Genomic DNA, 27,280 nt, shown 5'->3' on the forward strand with positions numbered 1-27,280 from the left:
AGCACCCGCAACTGACACAAGCTTGGGAAAGGGGCTTATGCTTTTAATAATGTAGCTGTCAGTTTGCAGCCTGGAAACATTGACCCTGCAAGGTTTATTACCAGATTTAGGTCCTACATTGAGACTGAGTTATTACCTCTTTGACTGATATTTGCCCCCTTGTAGAGTGGATGGCATTTCTCATACCTAGGGAATGCTGAAGTTTGCAAATAATTTTGAGTCATCTTAGAGCTACTACAGAACATCAATACCACCTCCTGATTCAGAAGCAGAGAATCATCTGTTCAAAAGTTGGAAAAATATTCTTTTTATCTTCTTCTTCCACTTAGTGGTGGGGCACGGGGACTGGTATTTGTGTGGGAGTCTTCTGTTTCCACTTAAGATTTGTTGATCCATCTGGAAGGCAAGGTGAAGTCACAAGTGAATGTGAAGGTGTGGACAGGGTGACCACACCTGCCTCTTGGATGTGCCTTAAATACTTGATCCCATCTTGTTTGATTCTGCTTCTCTATGAACTAAGCAGGAATGCCTGAGTTGCTCATTTGAATTCAGATGTAAAGGGAGAACTGAAATCTCTCAGGGATAATAGTCAGTATTTCGCCTGCACTAATGTTATTTTCTGATGTCTTCACCTTCTAGGTCATAAAACCTTGTTAATTTAATTTACGTCTGGGAGGATGTCTGAGCGAGGAGACCTGAATCAGGCGAGAGTGGAGGAAGGAGGGACGGAGCCGGAGACGGCTGCCCCGGAGAATGGCATCGTTAAGTCGGAAAGTCTGGATGAGGAGGAGAAGCTGGAACTGCAGGTGAGCTGGAGAGCCCGCGTCCCCCGCGTCCCCCCGCGTCCCGCTGCGGTTCTGGTCCTTTATTTCCAAACTACTTCAGTGATGTGTTTCTTTTCTGGAGAGTTTGGCAGCGTGCTTAGACAACCACAAAATGCTGATCCTCTCCTTTCCCGTTTTTTCAACATCCCCCACCCTGACAGAATTGGGTTCTAAAATGCCTTTTTGCAATGAAAAGTACCCAGGGAACGTATTTAACTGATGGATTTTCACACAGCATGCTAGAACCAATTCCTAGACCCTCTTCGGGTCTAAGTGAGGGCTTTAGGCTGGATGAGTTTTAAAAATGGGTTTGTTATCCTATGGAAAAATGAGGCCCCAGTTCACAGTCAACTAAGAAACATCAGAGACATAAGTCCGTTGACCTGCATGGGCATGAGAAAGTTCATAGTCTGCTGGCAAAAAAGCCTCAACCCTAGAATTCACAGCCAGAGAGAGAGAAAACACCAGAAGACATGGCGGTCAGCTGGAATGACAGCAGGAAGTGAAAATGCGTTAGGAGTAAATACGCCAGGATTGACAAGTGAAAGAGATTTAGTGAGAGAAAACAAGCTGTACCTACAAATAGGCTGCAGGTGTGGGCTTTCTTTGAGCTACGAACGTGTTAGCTCTCCTTCTGTGCCCTGATTAGCAAAGGCAGATGACCGCCTAAGAGCCATGCAGCTTCAAGTCTGGTTTTCACCCTCTACAAGTGGCCACACTAACACTTACGTTGTCCAATGTCTGGGGAAGCGGTCCCTAGCGATTATAATACCGTATCGCTGTGCTGATTTCTGGACTTTAGACAGTGGTGACATTGTTTATCTATCCATCATCTATCTATCTATCTATCTATCTATCTATCATCTACATCTCTCTCTCTCTCTTTTTCTTTCTCCCCTAACCTCCATGGTCTTTGGCTGACTGTTTTATTTTGTGTCTCACATTCAGAGGCGGCTGGCGGCTCAGAACCAAGAAAGAAGAAAATCCAAGGTAAGGTTCATGACCATAAAACTGCATATTTCACATCAGAGTTCAAAGGTTTGCCAACAGTTCAGATGGTTTTGTGAGGATTTTGTGACAGATCCCAGTTGCACGGTGCTGCCTTGCCTCAGATGGCATTGTTTTCACATGTATCTTTCTCACTCCATTGTGTTTGGAATTAAAGCATTTTAGGGTTTGCGTACCTAATTGCAAGTCTATATGTTTGATCCTGTTTTCACACTTGAAGATTTGTCCGTGCTTTTTAGCTGCTCATTTTAGTTTGATTTTAAGTAAAATTGGTCTCACCCATTGATTTCTGCTTGCAGTAAGCAGGTACTTCTGTTTAATGCACATTGTCAACCTTTGCAGCAAATTAATTTTTTGTCATTTTTTTTTGCCTCTGTACATTCTCATGAAATGGCACCAATTTATTTTTTGTGTGTATCAGTGCAATGGGCACAGTTACCTGGGTGTTGCTTAAATTCACCTGCATCCCTGTTAACATAGTGTTCCGATGCTTCGAGCCAATGTAGGCAGCGCTGACGCTTGGCTTTGAAGATCTGATTTGGGGCAGTCACGTGAATGTGGAGGTGGTCAGTCGGTCCGAGGAGGTGCTCTGTTTGTTTTCTTTATTGCTTCTCCTCTCCCTTTCTTCCCTCCCTCCCAGTCAGGAGCGGGCAAAGGGAAACTGACTCGTAGCCTTGCGGTGTGTGAGGAGTCAGCCAGGCCAGGAGGTGAAGGACTGCAGGACCAGGTATAACCCCTGTCTTTATGTTCAGCTGCATGTGCGGGATCTGCCTTGGTGTGCATGACTGTTCACCCGGAATTATACAGCATTTTGGGGGAGAAAAAAATGCAACTGGAGAAAGAAAGGATTTTCTGGCTTCAACCCATGTTTGTGAGACGTTCTAAAATAGTTTAACAGTTTGTCACCAAGTATTACATTTGTTTTTTTTCCAGACCCTCTGAAAACTGCCAGTGAAAAGGAATTCAAAAGAATTTAGATTAAAACTTAAGTAAAAAAGTAAGCACGGTAGTGCTGAGTTTCCTCAAAGGCTCTCTTGATAAGGCTGAACCAAATATAGTCTTAAATCTTCTATCTCCTTCCTCGCTGGAGATGGCTTACCTCTCAGCTCCCCCAGATGCACTTGCCTATAAGAAACCCAACTGTTGGCTCATGGGAAACTTAGGGAATAGTGAATGAGGTGCATTGGATTTTGGAGAACTATTTTTTAATGGCCTTTGATGGAGATTTTTCAATATTGCAAACAGTATCCCAAATGAATCTGAGCTGATGGTGAATTTAAGTTAACATTATTAATATACTGCTACATATCCTTACCTTTCTGTTTGCTCCTTACAGCAGAATTATGAGACCAAAAGTTTAAATTGCAATGAAATTCTTGTCTGAGAAAATGGGAAACTTCAATTCATATTTATCTTTGTTTGCCTTTTAGGCATGGCATTAGCTCTTATAAAGATAGTCTTGCTGCTGAAATTTGCTTATTTTTTTCAGAGGCTGAGAGCAGTCAAGGCAAAAATAAAATAATCTATCTGAGCCCAGGGGAGGGAGAAATCGACTAAGACATTATTTTTGTTTGGTTTTGTTTCTGCTGGTCTCTTTTTAGTTTAATTGAAATATTCTAAATTCTCTTCATGAATACAGAGAGCATTGAGAGCACTTTCTTTACAAGGACCAAAAATAAATTCCTTATAGATTTTGTCCTAAGAGTATTTTTTTTTCTGGATCCATTTCCTTACCATGCCACTAATGTCATAAGGCACGGGCAGGCTGTCTTTCAGTAGCCAATACTATGTTTTCTACCACATGCTTTATTTTCCTTGAGCTCTGAGAAATGTGTGGCTTTTCTTCTGCATTTTATTTGTGCTTCTATCCCTAATGGAGATTGAAGAGGGAGAATAATGTGAATATCATGGCTTGTATTATTCCATGTGGATTGATGGCTTGTAATGTACTGCCCATGAAATGCGTGAACTCTGCAGAGTGACAGACCCTGGGAGAAGTAACGCCTCCATTGTCCCCCACTCCTAGTGCCAGGCAGAGGGGCGCAGCCTTTGGAGACCTAATCTGCTTTCGGTCCCATTTGACAAGGTACCAGGAGGAAAGATTGCTAAGAGATCGTCTGTATCATAGTGCCCATCCTGGACCTAAGTCTAGTTTATCCATACAATTGGTGCAGAGAAATAAGATGTAAACGGTGCTTTGTTCCTGCTGGTTCCAAGCTCAGAGACCAAGACCAGCTTTGTAGGAGAGATTTAGAGCCTGCAAACTTCTCTTCCACTAGCTGAAGAGGGGTGGGAGCAGGGCGCGGATAGCAAATACCCAGACACACATACAAGCAAGTGGTTGTGCTACTTTTGGTAGAGAATAAAGAAGCAGACCTGTGAGTTTATATGCAATGCCTTCATTAGGTACCACTGGCACTTACAAAATGTGTGGGTGGAACCCCAGAGAACGCTGGTAGAAGTATACAATGTATGGATTGTATCGCTAAACCCAATGTGTGTATACTTTGTTCACAGTATTTGGAAAACTGCCTTCATTTTCCTGTGTGGGAAAATCTCTTGCTACCTGTATTACTTGATCTCGGACCCATACCTGATGGTTTAGTCTGTCCTTAAGTTAAAGGAATTTTGCTTTTCTAATGTTATACTATTTACCAACCAGTGTACTACTGCAATTTGAATCATTCTTTTATTGTTGTTGGATATAACCTTATCCTGTACCGATGTATTTATTAAACTTGTATTTTATTATTGAGTATATCAATAAAAATATTAAAAAATGACAGATTGTTTTCTACCAACTCTATAGCACTTTTGTGTGTTCTTTCAACAGCGTAATGTAAACTTATGCACAAACCATTTTTTTTTTCTCAAGTATAGTATCTGTCAACACATGGCGTCAGTTTGTACATTTTTTTTTGTGGTGGATGTTGGTCAGCCATTGCTTTTGCATTTGTAATATATTCTCAAGCCTCTGTGATTTTTAGATTCAAACTTCCAGAGGCTGGATGATTCAGTCGGTTTTGAAGAAGCAATGAGACCTCTTTCATGGTCCGAGTACCCTCAGTTTCCCCTTTTGACCAACTGACCCACTGATTCTCCACACCCCCTCCCCCAAGCCCAGCCATGTTCTCTGAGCCAGAACTGTTCCCTCAGTTTGCTTAGCTGGTAGAAGCAAATCATAACCTTAGAACTGGCCTGAACCTTTGCAGCTTAAGAGTTTCTGTTCCAAAGCATGAGAGAAAAGTTCAATAACAAATCCCACTGCATTTTACATATTTTATAGCTGTCCATCCCTAGGGTAAATGTGTGGAAGACAGAAACCCCAATGTGTGTAGTTCACCTCTGTATTATGTCCTCCCAAGCATCGTAGTGTTTGGTTCCAGCCAGAAGTCCACAATGAAGCCCTTCCCAAGAAAGAAACTTGTCTTAGGCAGGCTTTTGTTTTGTGCTTGTGAGAGTAGCCAGTTTAACCAAGGGCCAGGGAGAGTTCTAGATCAGCCACAGTCTAAGGAAGCACTTCAGTTCAGTCACATGTAGAGGGAGCATTAGTTCAGTCTCAGTGAAAGACACCATTAGTCACTGGGAATGTTTTTTTCTTGCATCATAAATTTTAATGTCACTTGTGGAAGCCAGCTTTCCCAACATGTGATGTCTTACATAAGAAGAAGTGGGCTTAATGTTGGGTAATTTGTCATAGTTTTAATCATAGCATAATTTTTTCAAAAAAATTTTTAAAAACATGATTTGGCTTATTCTTCTTCAAAACAGAGAACATGGTATCAACTAAGTGACTAATATATGAGAATTCATACAAAATAATCTGTTTTTAGTGCAAAATAAATGCAAACAAATAGATCCAACCCTGATACCTATTGGCCAAGCACTGGTTGAAGAGGATCTTGTAGTTTGAAGAGGATTAAGTGCTATTGAAGTAATAATATTAAATAGTTACATGCAATTTATATAATTCTACTTCCTACCTTTTCCTAAAGGCAATGCTTGTTATGACCACATGTTCAGAAGGTTTACTAATGGGATTTGTAACTAGTTATGATAAAAATCTTTATCTAATATTCCTACAGCTACATAGCTTTATTTTTCTTGCAAGTAGAAATCATTGTTGGCATGTTTCTAAAATAGGCTTCTTATTGCAGATTGGCTGTTGGGGTGTTCTTTATGTCTGGTCTGTCTGTAATTAGGAATATAATATCTGTCTGTCTGTGTTTGTGTTCATTTCTCCTTAGAAGGAATTATAGAAAAGAGCTGCAGAAGCTTTTTTTTTAAAGAGAGTGAATGTGATACCAGTTTACTTATAAAAGAAATTTTCCTAGGTGTTTAAAAATAGAACTGTAGAGAAAATAGGGTTGTGATCTGCCGGAGTTTAGCTTGGTTAAAGTTAATATTCATGAGGCAAAGTTTTAATGCTAGGTTTTTCCTCATGCCCTCCCATTGACTTCTGAAGTTTAATCCACCTTAAAGGGCAATTATTTTTCTGACAGGTTTAATTTTTTAACATTTAAGAAAAAATCTGCACCTGGCTTTCATTTTCTTGTACTCAGTAACTTCTATGCAAAATGGAAACCAGATAGAGATTATTAAATCTGGCCCTAAATTATTATATTTTTTCCCCAACAGGAATCAATTCATTTACAGCTTTCCAGTTTCCCCAGCCTGCAAGAGGAGGATAAATCTAGGAAAGATGACTCTGAAAGAGAAAAGGAAAAGGATAAAAACAAAGATAAATCCTCTGAAAAGCCCAAGATCAGAATGTTATCGAAAGGTGAATGTGAAAGTATCTCCTTAACTCACTCATTTGAGGCACACAGGTAGCCACAGTATATATCCCAGACTTCACATGCATAATGACCTCCCACCAAATGCTGCGTAAAATTTTGCATTTGTATTTAGGTGTATGTAAAAAATGTGGACTTGATTTTCTTTCTGTTCATGTTGTCAATATTTGGGTAGCTAGAGAGAATACTTTTAGACTTACCTTTTTTGGGGGGTGGTGGTTTAAATTTGAGTATCCAATTTTTTCCATGAGAAGCTTTTACAAATAAACATAAACCTGCTTTTAATTCAAATTTATTAGACCCGCTTATTCGGTTTGGGGGATAGAAATGATACATTAGGAATTCTTAATCAATAAGTGATGTGGTCACCAAAGCACAGATGTATATGTCAATGAAATGAATGACTGATTTCACCTGGCGCAGATGAATTTTATCTCTGCACCCACATAGCATCATATAACGTTGTACTAAATAAAAAAGACAAAAAAACATACTTTTACTTCAATAAATAGTTTTCCCCAAAAAAGTCATTCCTTCATATGGCCACAAATCCATGATCTGGACCTTTCAAATTGTTGTCATACATAGTGTACTAAACAACACCAAGTTAAGCCAAAATAGCACCATGACTCATTAGCTTTGCAGTAGAATTTTTTTTTTTTAATCACTGGCAGACTAGGGCATCTATCTAATCGGGGGATGGGCAATGACAACCACTGCTGATACCATGCCCTACCTATCTCTTTCTAACGGTTGTCTCTGCTTCTGAACATCTGAAAACCAAGGTATATTGACACCTAAAAGGGTTTTAGAAAGTAAACTTTCCACAAGTCAGGAGATTTGCAAAGCTGGGAAGTAGTTAGGGCCCTTGTGTGTCCTGAAATGGTTAGCAGTTAGACCGTCTTGCACAGAACCTCACCGTGGAGCTCAGCTCCTGAGCCATCTCTGTGGGTCGGGAGTGCCTGTCACGTGCCACCTGTGCTCTGGCTGATTTACCGCCCATGGTGAGCACGCAGTGTCTGACTCCACCTGCACCTGCACTCAGAGGGTGCCCGCTTCCCTCCTACGACACGGGTCTGTCCACCGTCAGGCGTCCCTCAGTGGTGTCAGCTTCTGAACCACATTTCTGTCCTGGTGTGATACTGCCGAGTTTCTAGCCTTGAAATAAATATGTGTTCAAATAGCTGCTTCTACAATTTTCCTGAGCAGGAGAGAAATGGGAAAGGCTGGGACATTTTCCACCCTGCCTTCCCACCACCATTCCTGACAACTCCATCTTGCTCTTTGTTTCAGATTGCAGTCAAGAATATACGGATTCTACAGGCATAGACTTACATGAATTTCTGATTAACACATTAAAGAATAATTCCAGGTAAACTGTTATATAAGCCTCCTACTTCTAGAAGGTCAGGTAGAATATTACAATCAAGTTTATTACATTTTTTTTTAATTTTTGAGATCACATATTTTCATTTACATTATAGCCAAAGATTTAATACTCTGCTAAGTAGAGATTTCAAAAAGTAAAATATAAAAATTAATCCAAACACTTTTGAGAGGACAATTGTCAAATGTCGGTTCCCTCCCTGTTTTTTTAAACTATCTCCTGTATTTTCTCTGTTCTGTTAATGGCTTACACGTCTACACTGTGTCAGTTTAGTATCTAGGTAGTCAATACATTATAACTTACAGACTCTGCTTTCCAGATCACACAGAGGAACTAGAGAATGAAAATTATTAATATCAAATAAACCCATTATGCTTCTCATTATGCAGTTACTATATCCATCCACAGCAAATACTTACACACTGCTTTGTTCTAGATTCCTATAAATTTAAACTATACTATTTATTTGATGTGGTTTATGGCCGTGTCATGATCTACATTAAGAGTACAAAGTTTAGCTATTACAAAATACTTGGCAAATGAGATAAGAAGTAATAAACAGAAAGAAGTAGTGTGTAATCGGCTGAGTGTTATATAGAGAAGTTGTGTATAGGTGTGTAGTCATATACATTTAAATGACCTTTTCTATGCAAGTAATGAGCTATTTAGATCTTTGAAGATGAAGAATACATAAATCTATATCATTTTAACATTTATTTTGCAGGGACAGGATGATACTTTTGAAAATGGAGCAGGAAATTATTGATTTCATTGGTGACAACAAGTATGTTCAATTACAATGCCTGTTAATTTTATCGTGGGTCTTAGTTTGGTATTTTGGTTAAATTATTCATTCCAAAATGATTTAGGGATACATGATATGTGTCTTTATTTGTAAACTAGGGATGTTATTGGAGTGAGGAGCTGTACTCTGATGGGAATTGTTGTTTGGCCCACGTGTGCTCCTGCTTGTTAAATGCCTGACAAAATGGCTGTGAACAGGGGGGCACTGATCAGCATAGAGTAGCTGTAACAGGGCGCGACCCTTTTCATTTTTATTATAGTTTTTTAATGGGCTCCAGCTGGCTGCAGTCAGTTATGCCTGAAATAATTGTGCTGCTTTCGGCATGAACCGTGTAATGACACATGTCCAGACAGGCATCTGCAGTCACCTATTGGGTCACATCGTTTGTCCTGTGCCTGGCTCCGTCGATAAGGAACCGCGGACTGAAATAGAACACTCTGCCACAAGCATCAAGTTTTCTCTGGCAGGAGAAATGTGTAACTTGGAAACAAAGATACTTATTGCAGCATAATCAATAAATCGGTAATAAGTGGAAAATTTGTCTGGAAGTGAGGACATTAAGTAATGCCAGAAATAAGATAGGCTTGAAAGAGAAACAGTTTTATGTGTGCACCTGTGAGACCTACTGTGGGCCAGAAATAAAAATGCTGACTCCACTTTCTCTTGGACTCTGTTCCAGTAATCATTACAAAAAGTTCCCTCAGATGTCATCGTATCAGAGGATGCTTGTCCATCGAGTGGCAGCTTACTTTGGATTGGACCATAACGTGGATCAAACAGGAAAATCAGTTATCATCAACAAGACCAGCAGCACCAGAATGTAAGCCCTGTGACTGTATTTACTTAGCGTTCTCTGTTCCTCCTATGGATTCATTTATAACAGCACAGTGTAAAATTCAAAGTACATGACATTTAAAATGTGCAGTGTTATTTATACTCTTGCTCTTAGCAGCAGTTGTATGGCATTTATCTACAGAAGATTATCTGAGAACCAGAAAAGTTTGCAAAATTCAGACAATAAAGTAGATTTATTTCTTGGTCTTTCGCATAGCTCCTGAATTTTCTGCCTTGCATCAGTACCCCTTGAAACTGCGTATAAGATCATGGGAAATTTTTTGTCAAAATATGACTCAATTTGAAAATGGACATTCTTAAACAATCATGACATATGCAGGATACTTGTCTTTTATTACTGTTATCATTATTATTATTTTGGTTTATAGTCATCTGTCCTATAGTGGTTTCTAGAGTAAGATCAAAACAAAACAAAAGTCAAAGGAAAAAAAGGCCTCTGAACCTGGAGCCTAAAATCCAGCTCTACTGCTTGAGGGGTGACTTGGAGGGAGCCATTTAAAATCTGCCATCACAGAGTTTTTGTGTGTAGAGCGAGGGTTCTGGGCTAGACGGTATCTGAGTTTCAACTCCAGAACGAGGATGATGGCTTCTTTCTTTTCCTCCAAATGCATGTGTGCTTCATCTTAATATGTTTTCGTCATCCCCTTCAGTCGCCAAAGCATAGTGACATCAGTAGTCATTTGCTTTAAAACTTGGAGCTGTCTCTCTTGAACCCGTACATCATCTGAGTATAGTGTGAACTACTTTTATAGCCCAGGGCAGCGTAAACTCAACAATGATTCCCATGTAAGTGTTCTCTTTTATAATTTCCCCTTTTCACACTGTGTTTGGTAAACTGTGTAAATTGCATGGTCTTTAGGAATGCCCCAGCAGGGAAGGGAGCCTTTGTGTCAGCAGAGGAGTGTGGTTTGAAATCGTCTTCATTATCTGCTCACCGGAGGTCAGGACAAGTGGAGGTGGAGATGAGGCTCTTTGTCCACTGGAGCATCACTCTGTGCTCAGCAGAGGCAGTGGGCAAGTCAGAGTGGAGTAAGCACCGACCGGGAGAGCTGGGCCCAAGCTTAGCTATTATCCCAGGGACACTGAGAGCTCCACTTCTCTGGGTTTCAAATTACATAGATCTGCAGGACAGACTGAAGTGGATAACGTGTAAGGGCCCTCGAAACGTCAGGATTATTGGGTCCTGTGGTTGCTGGCAAAACACATTTTAAAATTTATCATCTTTCCACTTTATCTGATTGTTGATGCATGTGCCTGCTATTTTGAACACTGGTGGGAATTAAAGGTCACTGTTCTTTAATCCTGTACATGTTCTCTCTCTATCAAATACTCCTATTTGTTATTATTGTTGTGTTTTTGTTTTCCATTCTCTAGTCTGGTTTTTCTTATGGCTTTCAGATAACAAACTGCAGGGAAATGTTGATTGCAAAATAAAAGGAAACAATTGATTGCTTTCTTTTTTCTTTCCTCTTTCTCTGTAATGCCATAGCAAACATGGAGAAAAAAGTCCATAGGTCAAACACATTAAGTTTCATGCAGTTTCAACTAGTGGATGATAGATTTATTTTTATTTCACACTGACTTTGCAATTGTATAGTCAAGAACACAGATTTGAGATCCAGTTCCCTAAAGAATACTTTTGGGAAAAAATTAAGCATTGTAGAAACACTCTTGGTAGATTTGAATGATGGTGCTAAGCCTTTGTTGTCTTATGTGGTAACTATATGTGTCTGTGTACAATTTAATCTAATTTAAGGTAATGCATTTAAATGAACTTCAAACTTCAACACTTAGTTCCTCCATCAGGCTAGCCACATTACAAGTGCTCATGCTGGATAAAGCATGTAAAGTGCATGTCCTCAATTTCAGAAAGGCGGCTTTTCTCTAAATCCTGTGTTTCCTGAAAGTTCCCACATACCACTAGAAGATATATTTTGTCCTTAGAAACTGTTATTTTATGGCTCATGAGCATCATATGAATTGGATTCACTTCAAGAAGAGCCCTCTGTTTTCATTTTCTTTTTGTGACCATTTGAAAATAGAGCCCACCCGGTGACACCTTCAGGAAGCATGAGAAGTGCGTGCAGAGCGTGGGCAGCCCCCTATCGCAGGTGGGGCTGTTAGAGAGAAGACCAAGGCTCAGAGTGTGCCTCATTCTCTCCTTCTGCACACCACCTTTTGTGAGTCAAGTCATTCCTCATCAAAAAAGACAGATGACCACAAGTTATGAGCTTTCCAGGCATCTCCTTAAGAGTAGAGATACACAGTGTTCAGTCTGCAACTGGCACGTCCTGGTGTTCCATTCTAGACACAGATCATCGTCTCCCTGTGCAGCTCTTGGGATGCAGGGAAGCCGTAGTGTTGGTTCAGAGGTAGCTGGCGTCTTTTAGAAGAATTAAAGTGGACCAACTGAATGTTCTTTTTCAAATGGTAACCAGTTACAGTTTTCAGAATTTGAATCATTGTTGGCAGTTTCAACAGGGGAGAAATGCTTTGTAGGAAGTTATATGTTTGGTTTTAAGATTATGTTGTCATGCTCTTTGGAGTGCAAGTACAAAATGGAGCATTCTGACCAGGACATTCTAATTAAGCCCTAGGTGGCTTGGTTTTGCTCTGATTCTTGAAAATTTTAGAGTTGTTATCAGGATGATTGACAAGTGATGGACATTGGAAGCCATGTTATTCTAGAAATAGTGTAGGATTGAAATGTTTTCATTTACTTAAAGAAGAAGGCTGAGATGGGAATTTCTCATATTGCTCTCTTTGAGTGTTGTGTTCAGGGACTGCCTTCTCAAAGAATATAGTCGTATGCTATTCCAGTGCAAATACATGCGAATTCGTACTCCAAGTGGCATTGTAGGTTGGGAGAAATGTACAAAAATGTGGTGAGGAATGAATTAAAATGTGAATTGAGGACATAAAAATAAACTAGGAGGTTGAAGGAGAGAAAAAACTTTATATTGATTTTAAATTTATTGGCACATAAAGTGCTCCTCTCATAGGGATGCGTTAATAAGTTTAACTGTTTCAGCTGAATACTGGCTGGGATTTATTCCCCAGAATAAATTCATTCAAGAAAGTACAGAATTCGCTTAATGTTAAGTTTGCATGGGAAGAAAACACTTTGGTCATAATGACCCACTGTGAGAATTATACCTATGTGCTACCCCGACCTCTACTCCTTTCTGTAATGTCCTCAGATAGAATCCATCTGCCTTTCATGATGGAAAGAATTTGTCTCAGGCATACTTCTCAGTTAAATGATATCGTCTCTTACTTATTAGAGCATTACCTACAGGGTATTTTATCTCTTGTTTCATGTGTGTTATTTCATTTACTCTTTTTTTTTTTTTTTTTTTTGACAGGCAGAGTTAGACAGAGAGAGTGAGACAGAGAGAAAGGTCTTCCTTCCATTGGTTCACCCCCAAATGGCCGCTACAGTCGGCGCACTGCACCGATCCAAAGCCAGGAACCATGTACCTCCTCCTGGTCTCCCATGTGGGTGCAGGGCCCAAGCACTTAGGTCATCCTCCACTGCCCTCCTGGGCCACAGCAGAGAGCTGGCCTGGAAGAGGAGCAACTGGGACAGAATCCGGTGCCCCAACTGGGACTAGAACCCTGGGTGCCGGCGCCACAGGCGGAGGATTAGCCAAGTGAGCCATGGCGCCGGCCTCATTTACTCTTAAATATATATTCACAACATAAATACTTTTAGTCCTCTTTTTTTCAGAAGAAAATGAGACACAAATGTTCTGTTGTGAAATTACAGAGAGGCAATTATTAGCATGACTGGGATCCAGTAAGTCCAGATGGCTAACGCCAAGAATAATTTTCTTAAATAAGCTAACTCTCTTTTTATTTTTTTTGAAAGATTTATTTATTTATTTGAAAGTCAGAGTTACACAGAGAGAGGAAGAGAGGCAGAGGCAGAGAGAGAGAGAGAGAGAGAGAGAGAGAGAGAGAGAGGTCTCCCATCTGCTGGTTCACTCCCCAGTTGGCCACAACGGCCAGAGCTGAGCTGATACGAAGCCAGGAGCCAGGAGTTTCCTCTGGGTCTCCCACACAGGTGCAGGGGCCCAAGGACTTGGGCCATCTTCTACTGCTTTCCCAGGCCACAGCAGAGAGCTGGATCGGAAGTGGAGCATCCAAGTCTCGAACTGGCACCCATCTGGGATGCGGGCACTTCAGGCGAGGGCGTTAACCCACAGCGCCAGCCCCTCTAACTCTCTTAAGACAAAAGGTTTCATAAAGTATTGAGCAAAGACTTCAAAAAGAGTATTCAGAGAGTCTGGGAATTCCAACTCTTTTAAGTCATTTGTTGTCTGATAAGGAATAGTGACTGATGGATAAGATATCTTTACTTAATGGAGGGTTAAGCTTATGATTATAAAATAAACTGAAATTATATCATTAAAAAATTAAAGAATAAGGAAGGAGGAGAACAGGAGTGTGGGTGAAATTTGTTCACCTTATCTACGTAAAAATGAAAAAAGATATTTTTAAAGTTTATCTCAGTGAGATCAGTAAATAACAACCTTCCAACAACTTGATAGTTTTTGCCAAGTTTTCAGTGCTATTACTGCTACACAATGTGATTTCTTTTGTGAAATGATACATCCACTAAATTGAAGTCTCTCTTTTACTCCATTGCAGTCTTGTTTCCCCTGTTCATAGGCCACATCTGTCAATAATGTTAGTGTAGACGACGGACCTGTTCATTGTGTTATTACAGAATTACTGCCACAGCATCCTGATTGCTCATCTCCTGACTTCACGTCATATCCACAAGAGCATCAGTGTAAAGGGGGAACAGTGCAGCCAGACAGTGGAAGTCAAGTCGCCAGAGGCTTCGTGTTAACCCACTCTGGGTTTGTGAGGGGCTGGTGAATTACCTAATGCAAGCAGAGATGTCAGGGTCTGGAAGTACTGAGGTGTATACATGCAGACTTTGCCGACATTAGAAATAGGTTTCCAACAGCTACAACTCATCAACAAATCTATACTCAGATACCCAGCTTCAGACTTTGTTCTCTGTGGTTACACAAAAAATGCAAGTTAGCATTTCTGTCCCCATGGGTTTTACACTCCACTTGTAGAGACCGGATGAATAAATTCAGAACCTCAGTAATCTTAAAACCTGAAAAATTTAATGCAACTCCTTTTAGACTCATAGAGGCTCATGATAGCTACCTAAGGAAGTGCAGCATGGTTGAAGGCTCACTCTACAAAAAATTTCATGCAGAAAACATGAAACAGAATCTAGGGGAATATTGGCATGCTGATTTGTTGGCTCAGAGAAGCATTTAGGGTTAATCTGAGCAAGACGTAAACAAATACAATGAGGAGAGGGATACATTGCACCTGAGATGTTGGTATAAACAAGTGTCTGATACTAATCTCTGCATTTGTTGAGCATCAAGAGCTGGGCATTTTACTGAGATGATCGTCATTGGTCCTCACAGCCACCAAGAGAAGAAAATACATTTTTTTTTTAAATCATCTGTCCAACCTTGCTGCAGAGGTTTACTGAGGGAATGTCAGTTACTTGCCCCACATCACCCTGCAACAATGTGAGGTCAGGATTCTAATCCTGACCACTTGCCCTCAACTACAGGGGAATTCACAGTGATGTTGCATTGCCTGGAAAAGGTTTGAAGTGGATGATCTTATCATCATCAAAGAAGCTACCTAACAGTGAGGGCATCTTCAAGTGAGCAGCCCTCACAGCTTTAGAACAGAGGGATGGATGTGTATCACATATTTTAGAAAAATCGATCTGGTTTTGACCAGTACAGATATTCACGAGGGAATGGCCAAGGTTAGAAGGACTTGGCTGAGTGTTTGTATCATCAAGACATCAGGCTGGAGTTAATGTTTCAATCTAGACAGTAGGAGATAATAATTGTGTTCCTGTGGGAGATAGTCAAGGATGATGTCATCACTTGAGCAAATTGATGCACTTAGAGAATTAGTAAGACAAAGTTGACTGTCCTGCAGCTTTGCCACCTCTCAGAGCAGGCTTAGAACAGTGAATGAATCTGTCCAGTAGAATACCTTCTGGTCCACAAATTGAGCCTTAATAGTTGGAGATGGGACTTCTTGCCTTTCTCCTGAAAGGACAGATGGAGCCAGTGAGTTGAAGATTGTGTTGTTTCCCCTTTAGTTAGTTCCCACCCACTGGATATTGCTGGAAATCCCTGCCTAGTGCTGATTGGCTTTTCCTCCTGTCAGATTACATGGTGATGCCCCATGAGTCCCTTCAAATAAAGGGTGCAGTTATTAGCGTCTATGTTACTTTGAAACCACAAGCTGTAATGGAGGCACTTTTGGTAATGTTGCAATTTAGATACTTAGGATTAAACATATGAATAGTGATTTTATTAAAATATTTTAAACCCTGGCCGGCGCCGCAGCTCACTAGGCTAATCCTCCGCCTTGCGGCGCTGGCACACCAGGTTCTAGTCCCGGTCAGGGCACCAATCCTGTCCCGGTTGCCCCTCTTCCAGGCCAGCTCTCTGCTGTGGCCCGGGAGTGCAGTGGAGGATGGCCCAAGTCCTTGGGCCCTGCACCCCATGGGAGACCAGGAGGAAGCACCTGGCTCCTGCCATCAGATCAGCGCGGTGCGCCGGCCGCAGCGCGCCTACCGTGGCGGCCATTGGAGGGTGAACCAACAGCAAAGGAAGACCTTTCTCTCTGTCTCTCTCTCACTGTCCACTCTGCCTGTTAAAAAATTTAAAAAAATTTTTTTAAGCCCTAAAAATATATGCATTTTTAATATGAGGAGATTTGCCCTTCTTTTATCTCTCTCAGATGTCTACTTTCTCTTTTACTCATTTTTCTATGTGTCCAGCACGAAATGGTTCATTATTCTTCTATTGGCTATTTTGTTTGCCTCTTTCTCATTTTCTTCATTCTAGAGGAAGGATGCACGCTTAAGGTACACCATGTGAAGACTAGAAACTATCCACTTAACACTGATACTTTCTAAAAGCAGGATTAGCTGCAGGCACTGAGAATCCCGTGTGTATCTGAATGTCTTTGCATATATCACTGCAAACGTTGAACTCATCCTAGATAATTTTCATGTTAAAAGGTTGTCATCCTCTGAGCATTTTTTCTTTTGTCTTTCGCATCCACCCACTGTCTTCGCCTCAGATCCCCTACTCTAAGAGTGCAGAGCAAAGAAAGGAGATAGCGGATCTGCAGAAAGAGAGTGGTTCACAGGTCTCAAAGACTGTAAGATGAATGGTGGCCCAAACTCACTGGTTTGAGTGTCAGGGGCCCAAGAACACAACCCATCGGATCCTGAGACGTGTGGTGCTATGTTTTTGCCTAGAGAGATGATGGTGTGTTAGTCAGCTTTTCACTACTATCATGAAATTCCTGAGGCAAGCTAACTTTATTAAATAAATGACATTTTTGTTTGTTTGTTTGTTTTTGGCTCTCAGTTCTAGAGGTTCATAGTCCAAGACTGGGCAGGTCCCTTGACTTTGGCATCTGGTGACAGACTTCTTTCAGGCACAGTGCATCATGTAACAAGAGATAGGGAGTATGCAAGTCTGTATGTGTCTGTGTCTCTCCCAGTAAAGCCAACAGAATCCGATCACTGGGAATCCCGCTCAATGTCCTGATCCAATATAATCACTGCCCTGAGACGCTATTGGATTAGCTTTTCATTGAAGTGGTGCTGTTAACGTAAGGCTTTGGGAGTAGTTCTGTTAACGTAAGACTTGGGGGACTAAACTCTTACATGAGTTTGAGGACCAATTCATACTCAAACCACAGCAAGGGATATATAATGACTAGAGTACTTTTTTCATTCCAGAAAGGATGATTAACTGAGCAGGCTATTTGGTAAATGATAAGAATCATGAAACTCATTGTAGCACTAAACAAAGCTGCTCTATAGGTCAAGAAAATGAGGCCAATTGATTTTATTGAGAATCTCCTGAAGTGATGAGTAATTGCTCCAATGAGAGGCAGTCTTTGTGGGCAGATCCAGACAGATCCTGCAGCGTGCCAAGCTCAGGGCACACCTGCTTTGCTTACCTTTCTGAGGGGACTAAGGCTGAAAATGAGACACATTGCTTTCTCACCAAGGCATTTCACTCCATGCAAGGGATTATGTGCATCTATAAGAAAATAACAACAGCAGCAAAAACCCTTGCTTTGTATCTCACATTGGTTGTATTTGTTTTCCTTTGACTAGGAACACAAGTGCTCTGCGAATATACTGAGCAGCATCCTGATAAGATGCTTACTTAATAATAATCTGAAGACCAAACATCAGTTTATCTAAGTGCCTCTTAGAAGCCCATGAGTGTTTGATTGGCATCCTGTCATTTCTAAACGTGGTAAATTTACTCTGCCCTTTTTATAGGAATGGTGTCAAAAATCTAACTAGAAACCTGAGACAAGAAACCTATTAAGAATCATGCCATTGTCAGGAAAACCATAAAGTTTTATGTAGAGAACAGATACATAGTTCCTTAATCAAATGAAGGTTCAAAGTAAGACCTAGTTGTTAACCTTGGTCAAATTCCATATTGTTTCTTACGAATGTTATATTTTCTCCATATTAATATTGTCAGCCAACTCTGAGAATATGAGATTCTCTAGATGAGAAAGGGAACTCTCACAAACATCTTGTGAAGACAAAAAAAAAAAATACATTTGTTGTGTTCCTTACCCCACTTGAAATTATATTTTGAGTGCAATCCATAAATGACACTTTAATTTTGGAAATACAAGACATGCACTTTCTACAGCAACATGTCCTTATTAGAAGGAGCCTTCCCATGTAGTAATGATTCAACTACATTTGTGTTTATTTCATTGTTGACATGTCTCTTTATTCATCTTGCCCACCACAGCATAGGTAGGAAAAGCTAAGCTATTTTTCCAGGAAATAAATGGGGACTTAGTCAATTTGTAAGAGACCAAAGTCAAAATCTTTTGCTTTTCCCTTATAGCCATGACTTTTCTTCTAAGGTTAGGGGAAGATGGACTAAAGCTCATATAATTAATGTTCTCAAACCAAGCACCACTGTTTTACTAGTACCCACTGGTTTACTTATAAAAATCCTAATTTGCATTTAATTGTTTTTCAAGTTAAACAGAACCAAATTAAACAATGTTACTGCTAAAGTATATGATAAAACTACAGAACCACAAGCACTGAAAATCGTCTTGGCAGATATAGCAGTGAGGCGAAATTCCAGTTCTGTGCTCTTAATCTATGTCAGGTAAAAAGTATTTCTCAAGTCTTCAGTACTGTGATACATATCCATCTTCTGAGAAGCCAAGATAGTTTTGATCAAGATTGTGTATGTGTAAATATATACTATGTATTAGACAGTATGGGACAGTTAGAGAAATGTTCACCATACATGTACAAACTACAGATAGTATAGTTCTAAATGTGTAATGGTTTTGAAGGCAACACATTTATGGCTTTGGTCCCTTGATCACTTACTGCAGGCAACAGAATTTGGCTTCCCTCAAAAAAAAAAAAAATCAGAGATTGGCTCTTGTTGCTTTTAAATCCACCTGTAGTTTCACCATTTTTAGCAACTGAAACTTAGGTGGTTTTAGAGAAAAATGGGTGTCTCTTTGTGTACATTGAATGTTATGATGATGATATTATTAGAAAGCATGGCACAAATCTTCAAACACTAAATTGGAATTCTTTAAGATAAGTGAACACTTCTAAAGTATTTTACCCCTCAACCTAAAAGATTTTATGCCTCAACCAGTCTCCTTCCAAACTTCAACTCTTCTAGATTCTAGAATATTCCTAAGGGAGCACATCCCCCAACTTCCCACTCTATACTTCTAACCCTCTGTCATTCAAAACAGGAAACTGGAAAAAAAAAACACACACAACATATGTGCAAACAAAAAAATGATAATTTTATGTCAACTAAACCACACTGACAACTCCGGACTTTCTCAGGTACTAGAATACTGTATTTGCATGTGAACTTCAATAGAATACTTTTATCTACAGCATAATGCTGTATAAACAGAAGGCCTTTTGTCCCAAGCAACAGCAGTCAGTCAATGGTCAGTCTCCAAAGAAAACATTGACCGCCCCATTTTGAAGAAGACAAGTTGAACTATTATTGGAATATTACAACTCAGATTGGATCTGTGTGAATCAAAGCTAACACTAATGAAAATGTTAGCTCAATATGCAGTGAAGTTTTACCTACTCAGAAAAATATGAACAATGTAATAATAGTTTCTAGTGTTTGTTGAGTGCTCTACTGGTGCCTAGCACTGGGCTTGACAGTTTACTTGTACTATTTTCTATCTGTTTAGTTCTGCCATGTGCTTCAAGGTAAGAATGATTACTTTCCATTTTATACAACAAACAACACCTGTCCATTGGGAAGGTTAGAAAAATTGCAGTAAGTCAAGGAGTGTACAAAGCTGGAGAGACACAACATTTCTTAGGCTCCCTTGTCAGTGTTACATCTGTATTTGTAAAGCCATTTTAATTATTGAAACTATTGCTGTGTTTAATATAGTATATTGGTTCGTGTTCCTTTTCTATGAAGTTAGAGGTTTATATGCTAAAAATACATTGGTGTTTTTAGGGTGGGGAGTGGAACACTGGGTTACTGAATAAATTAATGCTAGTTTCTTTTCATGTTCATAGGATATTGGGATGGAAGGGTGGAGAACTTAAAGAAGTGCACTGTTAGTCAAGCCTTTTTTTTTTTTTTTTCTTTAGTCAGCTTATTACTATGGATGAGAATAGACTGACATGTGGAAAACTTGGTAGAAATTAATACTCTGGAGCTGAACAAGGTCATTCACCATCAGTTAAGGGTGGCAAGTGAAAAGAAGTGAGTTCAGCATACAGAGAGTTGTACTTCCTTTCAAAATAGCATCAGGACAGATGTGAAAGATCAAGCACATGGAACCAAGTGCTGCATGTGTGGATCGAGACCAGGTTATTTGTTTGTAGTTTTACTTAGAAGATACTGTTAGGCTTTTTGAAAATACGAAAAGCCTAAAATTATCCTAGGTAATCTTGAATCTTAATCATAGACTAATCCTAAAATTGAGGATCCCCTTGGATAGCAATCATTTTTATAGATTGCTTGACACTCATGAGATAAAATGTAAATTCATTTTTATGATTTCTAGAACCTAGACATATATTTGAGAATATATGTGCACACCCTTTCACAGGCATTTCATGTAAGATAATCCACAGGCGATTTAAAAGACTTGCAGTTCTATAAAGTAGTTTCCTTAACTGTAGATATTATTTCTGGAAATTCTCAATTTATGGGCATGGTATTTTGTAAATCTGAGTGGATCTACCTGATCTGAATACCTGTTTGGTAATGTTGTCAATACCGTGCTCATACAGTCCATAAATAATCAAGCTCAAAAAAATGAGAATATAATATTCTACTTTTTAAAAAAATATTTATTTATTTGAAGGTCAGAATTACAGAGAGAGAGAGAGAGAGAGAGAGAGTTATCTTCTATCTGCAGGTTCACTCTAAGTAACCACAACAGGGCAGAGCCAGGTCAAAGCTAGGGGTCAGGAACCAGGACCTTCATCTGGGTCTCCCAATGGGTGTCAGGGGCCCAAGCACTTGGACCTTCAGCTGCTGTTCCAGGCCATTAGCAGGGACGCTGGATTGTAAGTGGAGCAGCCAGGACAGGAACCAGTGCCCATATGGATGCTGACCTCCAAAATGGCAGCTTTACCACTAAGCCACAACGCCAGCACCAACATTCCAGTTTTTAGTTACATGTGATTTCTTTCCTGGTTTTAAATTTCATAATTTCTCCTATCCCTGTTATCTTTTTCCATAGCATTATTATTTAAGAGAAAAGGGGTCTTCAGTTTGGACATCATCACTTGGTCATTGTCATATTATCATTAGTAACTGCCTACTTCTATGCATTTAGATCAAGACCAACATAGCAATAGAGAGAGCAGTTTTGTCAGAAGGAGAGTTATATTAGGGAGTCTTAATGTGATAATCCAAGAGTAGAAGTGGAGACCAAAAGTAAGCTTGCATTTTAAAAAACAGCAGTGCAATAGAAAGATTAAGACTTGCTTTGACAAGATAAAACATTTAAATGCACATTTTAGCTGATTACAGAATCATACATGCTATCAAAAATGTTTTCTAAATATTCAAATTACAAGAATATTTTAATTGTCCTAATCCAAAGATTGGATACAAGCCATATTAAGTTGTTGAATTTATTTCCTATCTTTGTAAACTAACAGCTTTCATCATTTTGTTGTTATGGTATTTGTTTATTATGATAATCATAAAATTACAAAAGATTAGAAGTAAAATTGCTCACTATGTCAGCATTCAGAAACATCTACTACTAACATTATTCTTATTATTTTATAGCTTCCACATAAATATAATTGCTTTGCTGTGTTCATCAATATTACTGGATATCAATTTATAAACTGCTTACTATATATTACACACCATAAATTACTTACCCAGTTTACTATAGACTTTATTGTTTTGTTGTTGTGAACAGTGACACTGTGTATTCACTTATGACTATTTCCTTGGAGTTCATTGATGGGTATGGGACCACTTTGTTAAGACAGACTGACACTTTTCAGGCCCTTGGTCCACAGAGCCAAATTGCTTGCCAGAGTGGTAGTGCCGCTTCAAGAGATGTCTTACAAACCCTTGGTGTCTGTAAAGGTTCTCTTTAATACTGCTGTTCATTGAGTAGTCTTCTGTTAAAGGAGAGTCAAGGTCATTTTGTGTATTCGCTTGTCTGCACTCATTAAGAAAGTAAACTATAGAGACAGAAGAATAAAATGAATCCTGCAAAGGTATGCAAAATTGGGTGTATGAATTTGACAGATGTTAAAATAAGATGGCTACTTAATGCTGCATAGATCAGATTTATATGGTAAAGGAGTTTTTTCAAAATAATAAAATTAGATAGCATAACAGATTGCTAATGGAAATTGTTTTAAAAATACTTAGGACTTTCTTTTTGTTTTCAATAGATAACACTGATATTATAAATTTAAATATTGAAAATTTAAAATATTAAGGGAACAGTGCTACTTAGAATTCTTTAATATGTTTGATCTCTACAGTTGCCTCTGATGAGCGCAGGCTGTGGCTCAGCTGGTCAGGCTGCTGCTTGGGCAGCCTGCAGTGCTGAGGGCCAGTTCTAGTGCGCTTCCAGTTCAGCTTCTTGCTGATGCATTCTGGGAGGCAGCAGCAGATGGCTCAGATGCTTGGCCCACTGACCCCCATGTGGGAGACTCAGACGGAGTTCTGGGCTTGTGCTTCAGCCTGACCTGGACTTAGCTGTGGTGGGCATTGGGTTGGAAGATCTGGCTGTGGACTATCTCCCTCTATCTTTATTCCCCCCCACACACCATTTCAAGTAGATGAAAGTAAGTAAATAAACATTGAGAAAAAAAGAACAGTTGTGCTTGAAAATGCTTTTGGCAAATGTCTCTCAGTTACATAGGATAAATTCAAAGAGTTCCTTTGGTGCCCCTCCATATTTAATTGATTTAAATTCTTCATCCACGTCTTGGGGGCGGGGAATTAAGCTTAACTACTTGGAAGAAAAGTCATGCATTTGGTGGCAAGAATCTGGCATTGAGAGTAAACTTTTGAAAATATGTCAGAATACAAAAAGTTAAAAAATAATAGTAATGAGTGTTCATCTATTTCAAGCTTCAAGGGGAGCAAAAATTTAACTAAAATCACAACTGATCGTCTGAAGACTGAATTTTATTGTCTTCACCAGCCCCACTGCTTCCGAATGTGTGAGTTATGTCTAATTCAGGAACAATGAGGCGTTAGTTCTAACTGTTCAAAGGTTTGATCGGAGATGACAAGAAACTGCAAACGCCAGTGCTGTTTGTGACAGGTGAATGCTGAGTTTCACAGTAGATGTGTGCCCTGAGTTGTAGAAAAACATTTTCCCCTGGAGAACAGGAAACTGTTTTCCATCCAGGATAGGCATTAAGTTTATTTTCTGTGCTTTTTGATGTTCATCTAGAGAATCCACCATGAAACAGTCATCTGTGACGCATGGCCACGAGACGGGGTAGTCTGCTCACCTTGACCCTTTGGAATGTCGAGAATCTTTTTGGAGTTCTATTCCCATATGAGTGCATTAAATCTAACCCAGTACCATTTTAAATAAAAGTCCATGATACATGATTTTAGTTCCATTCCTCTTATGACTTAGAAATAACATTGCTGTACTGTTAAGTTCGTTGTAAAAGGGATTTTTAAAAGCTGTAATGTAAGGGTGCATTACCAGGAACTTGTAGTTCAGTCACTCCTGCTGCTGCATTTGGATACCTTGGTTCACATAAACTTTCACTCTAGAGTCATAAATAGTTGTCTATGAAATCAAACAGGAAAAAACTTAGTAGCTTCACTTAATTCTTTTAAAGTAAATTTCAAATGATTACTTTATGGTCATTCAATATGTTTCTGGAAAAACAGAGAGAATCAATAATTTGAACTGTGGTGAATTATAATATTGGAGAAAATCTAAAGATATTTGAAAAGCACTTATTGGGAAAGTGCCTTGTGCAACTTGTACCCCAATAAAGGATATTCTTGTTCAGTATTTGCCATATTGATTAGAACAGACCTTTTGATCAGTTTTTGGTTTTGTGAGAGATATGTTATTCCTAAATATTTCCTACTATGAAAAACAAAGAGCACTATTTTGAAATAGAAAGGGATTTAAAAAATAACGTTTAAAAAGCCTTCTCATAGCTACAGTAACACTTTAAACTGAAAAATTCCCAAACTAAGAGAACTAAGATTTCTAGTTCCTGATGTTCCCAAGACATCTTCAGATTTTAGAAAGCTTTTAATTACATGATTAATTTTGATCAATGTGAACCAAAATATAAATCTCATTTTTAAAGATGTTAATTACGTTCTATATTTGAATGTTCGCTCTTATTAACAAAGCTCTCTCATTCTGTTTTATATAGAGAATTTATGACCTCATATCTTATTTAGTGACTTTTTGATCTGTCCCTGAATTATGACTTGTGAACAGCTAGGCTGTTTTCATTCGATTGATAAATGTACTCAATCATAGAGTGCCTTGCAAGTGCCTGGCATGGGTCTAGGCACCAAGGATCAAGTATTTTATAAACAAGATCCCTACCCACATGAAACTTACACTCTGATTTTGGTTAGTATTACAGTGCTTTTCATCTTAACAAGAATTAATCTAAAAAAGTCCACATTCTCAGGCCATTCTATTTCTAAATGAACAGTTCTTGACTAATAGAGACACACATAAAAACAGTCAGCAAACTTCACAGTAAGCACACCATTTCATTTGCTAGAGCTTAGTAGACTGCAGAGCCTAGGGGTGTTAGAAGAAACTTAATAGACATTGATGCAATCAACATCTGTATTGAAGTCAACATCCTAACTATTCTTGATAGAGAAAAAGTGATATAATCGCATATGTATGTGTGCTGAATTGCTGCCGTTTACAAGGGTACTCTCGCAAGACTTTGCAGTATGATCACTATTGAATATGCTGTGACTACACTACGCCGAAGTCGGTTTCCTGTCTCCAAACAACCCACTCATTAGAAAGTGGATTTATTTATTTAATGGTGTAATTTTCAGCTGTCGTGTTTTCACCTCCAGATTGTTTAGCTCATATTTTATTACATTGTTAGTTTAGTGGAAAATGTTTACACTCATCTGTAGGGGGATGTTGTTAGGTAGGAAGTCAGAAATTGAGCCTATGTGTGTGAGAAAGGCCTGAAGACCAGCACCTACTGCGGTAGCTCCAGAAGCCCAGCATCTTGGACTTCCAAGTCCTGCCCAGACCCTGATAACCTTCCAGGTGGGCCCAGCCCTTCCCCCAAGGAAAGCTCCCAGGAGAATTCTCTCTCCTCAGGACCAAATGGGTTACCTGACCTGAGAACATGGAGCAATAAAACCTTCTCAGATGCCCTAAGGGAAGCCCTCCCTTCTCTGTCCAGGCCCCAGCAAATCTGGGGAGGAATTTGCTAACTTTCATCCAACAAACCCTTCCACTAGGACTCCCCATCCTTTGTCCTGGAGGAGAGGGGAAGGTGGGTAAACAGACTCCCTTAAAAACCTAGGGAGTCCAAACAGACTGGGCACTCAGCTCTCTGCCTCTCTGCTGAGCCGCCCACCTGGCCTGCCCAGGTGTATTCTCTCCACTCAACCATGTAACTTGGCTCTCCCTGGTCCGAGCGACTGGCACTCTCTCTGTCACTTCCATTCTGTCTCTGTCCCTTCTGTCCTGATGGATGCCCTATCCCCAAGAGAGCCTTATCACTCCACTCTGTCTCAGGCCTGAATTCTTTCTTGCATGAAGGCAAGAAATCCATGGCTTCCACCGCCTTTCCTCCGGTGACCGGGATGGAGGTTTTTGACCCCTATCTTTGGTCTGAGGGTCCACCATGCCCTGTAGAATCAGAGAAGGGCTGAGTCAAGTCTCTGTAAGGAAGTTAATGACTCTGTGACACCTGTGACTTAATGGACAAATCCATAACTCAGAATCAAAAAATAAAAATTAAAAAAAACCAGGCCTTAAGGGATTGATATCTGTCTTGTCTTTAAAAGATGCAAAAAATAGATAAGTAGAAATGCTTCTCCTACATGAAACTTTTACTGTAAGGAGTGAATAAGATAATGAAATCATTTTCCCAAAGTTATACAAAATTCTAGAAAGTTTAACTGGTATTATTCTAGTTTTCTGCTATTGTCTGCTCACCAATATTATAAATTATTTACATGTATTTAAGGAAAGAGTGCTTTCCATCAAGATTTGAATTATATATTTAAGCTACCCCTTTGTTTTAAAAGTACTGTTTTCTTTTGGAGCCATCAGCAAGTGGTGACATTCTCTTAATTACTGGTCCTCCACCTTAAACAATAGACAATGCAAAGTGGCTTCCCAGTTACTCAAGGCATAATGAACCCAGTAGGGACAGAACACCCTCTGGGCTTTGGAAGTAATACATCAGACATGACAGAAACACTGTGAGGGGACTCATAAATTACTAAACCAGAGACAAACAGCTTAGCACCTCTGCAGATGAACCCAAACCCAAGCCATTCATTGAGTTCAGTGTATTCAGTGAAAATGGTGGGAAATTAACAGCAAAGTGGACTCCTTTGCCTTAATAATGCCAAGTAATTAAGAGGACCTAAAAAAAAAATCAATTGACTAATCAATAGTGTGTAACTGCTTGGAGCACTTCCCCTATGCTAATCAGTCATTAAGTTGTTTAAACTAAACATCTCCGGTTTTCCAGTTACTGAACTGATTTACAAGACATGGTCAAGGTGTCAGCATTTTTTTTTATTAGAGAAAGATAGAGATATATTTAAAATGTCTCTCCTTCTTAATAAGGATTCAGAAGACTGTAAGAGGGAGCATACAATGGGAGGTACTCACTGGACTTCAAATACAGGTGAATGAATGTGGTAGACTCCTGGGTTCCAAACAGATGTATTTGGTAGAGAATTTGGGCAGGAATGTGCTTGAATTCCAAAGTCATGGAGGTCAAAATTACTCAAGAAATCATGTAGAGACTATA

General features: G+C 39.5%; 1 protein-coding gene across 17 annotated transcripts in view; it reads left to right on the plus strand.

The window, feature by feature from the left end:
* Positions 1-677: 677 nt before the first annotated feature.
* The window catches only part of ARPP21 (cAMP regulated phosphoprotein 21), a 115,421-nt gene continuing 88,818 nt past the window's right edge, over positions 678-27,280 (plus strand). For 15 of the 17 annotated variants that reach the window (XM_062179559.1, XM_062179560.1, XM_062179589.1 and 12 more), the window contains exons 1-7: positions 678-806; positions 1,773-1,814; positions 2,473-2,559; positions 6,471-6,615; positions 7,922-8,000; positions 8,740-8,799; positions 9,500-9,640. In XM_062179559.1, coding sequence (XP_062035543.1) covers positions 678-806; positions 1,773-1,814; positions 2,473-2,559; positions 6,471-6,615; positions 7,922-8,000; positions 8,740-8,799; positions 9,500-9,640 — 683 coding nt within the window. The remainder of the gene's footprint in view (positions 807-1,772; positions 1,815-2,472; positions 2,560-6,470; positions 6,616-7,921; positions 8,001-8,739; positions 8,800-9,499; positions 9,641-27,280) is intronic. The other 2 variants (XM_062179626.1, XM_062179645.1) reach the window with 2 other exon arrangements.

This window comes from Lepus europaeus, chromosome 2, assembly GCF_033115175.1.
Source record: "Lepus europaeus isolate LE1 chromosome 2, mLepTim1.pri, whole genome shotgun sequence".
Classification (NCBI taxonomy): Eukaryota; Metazoa; Chordata; class Mammalia; order Lagomorpha; family Leporidae; genus Lepus; species Lepus europaeus.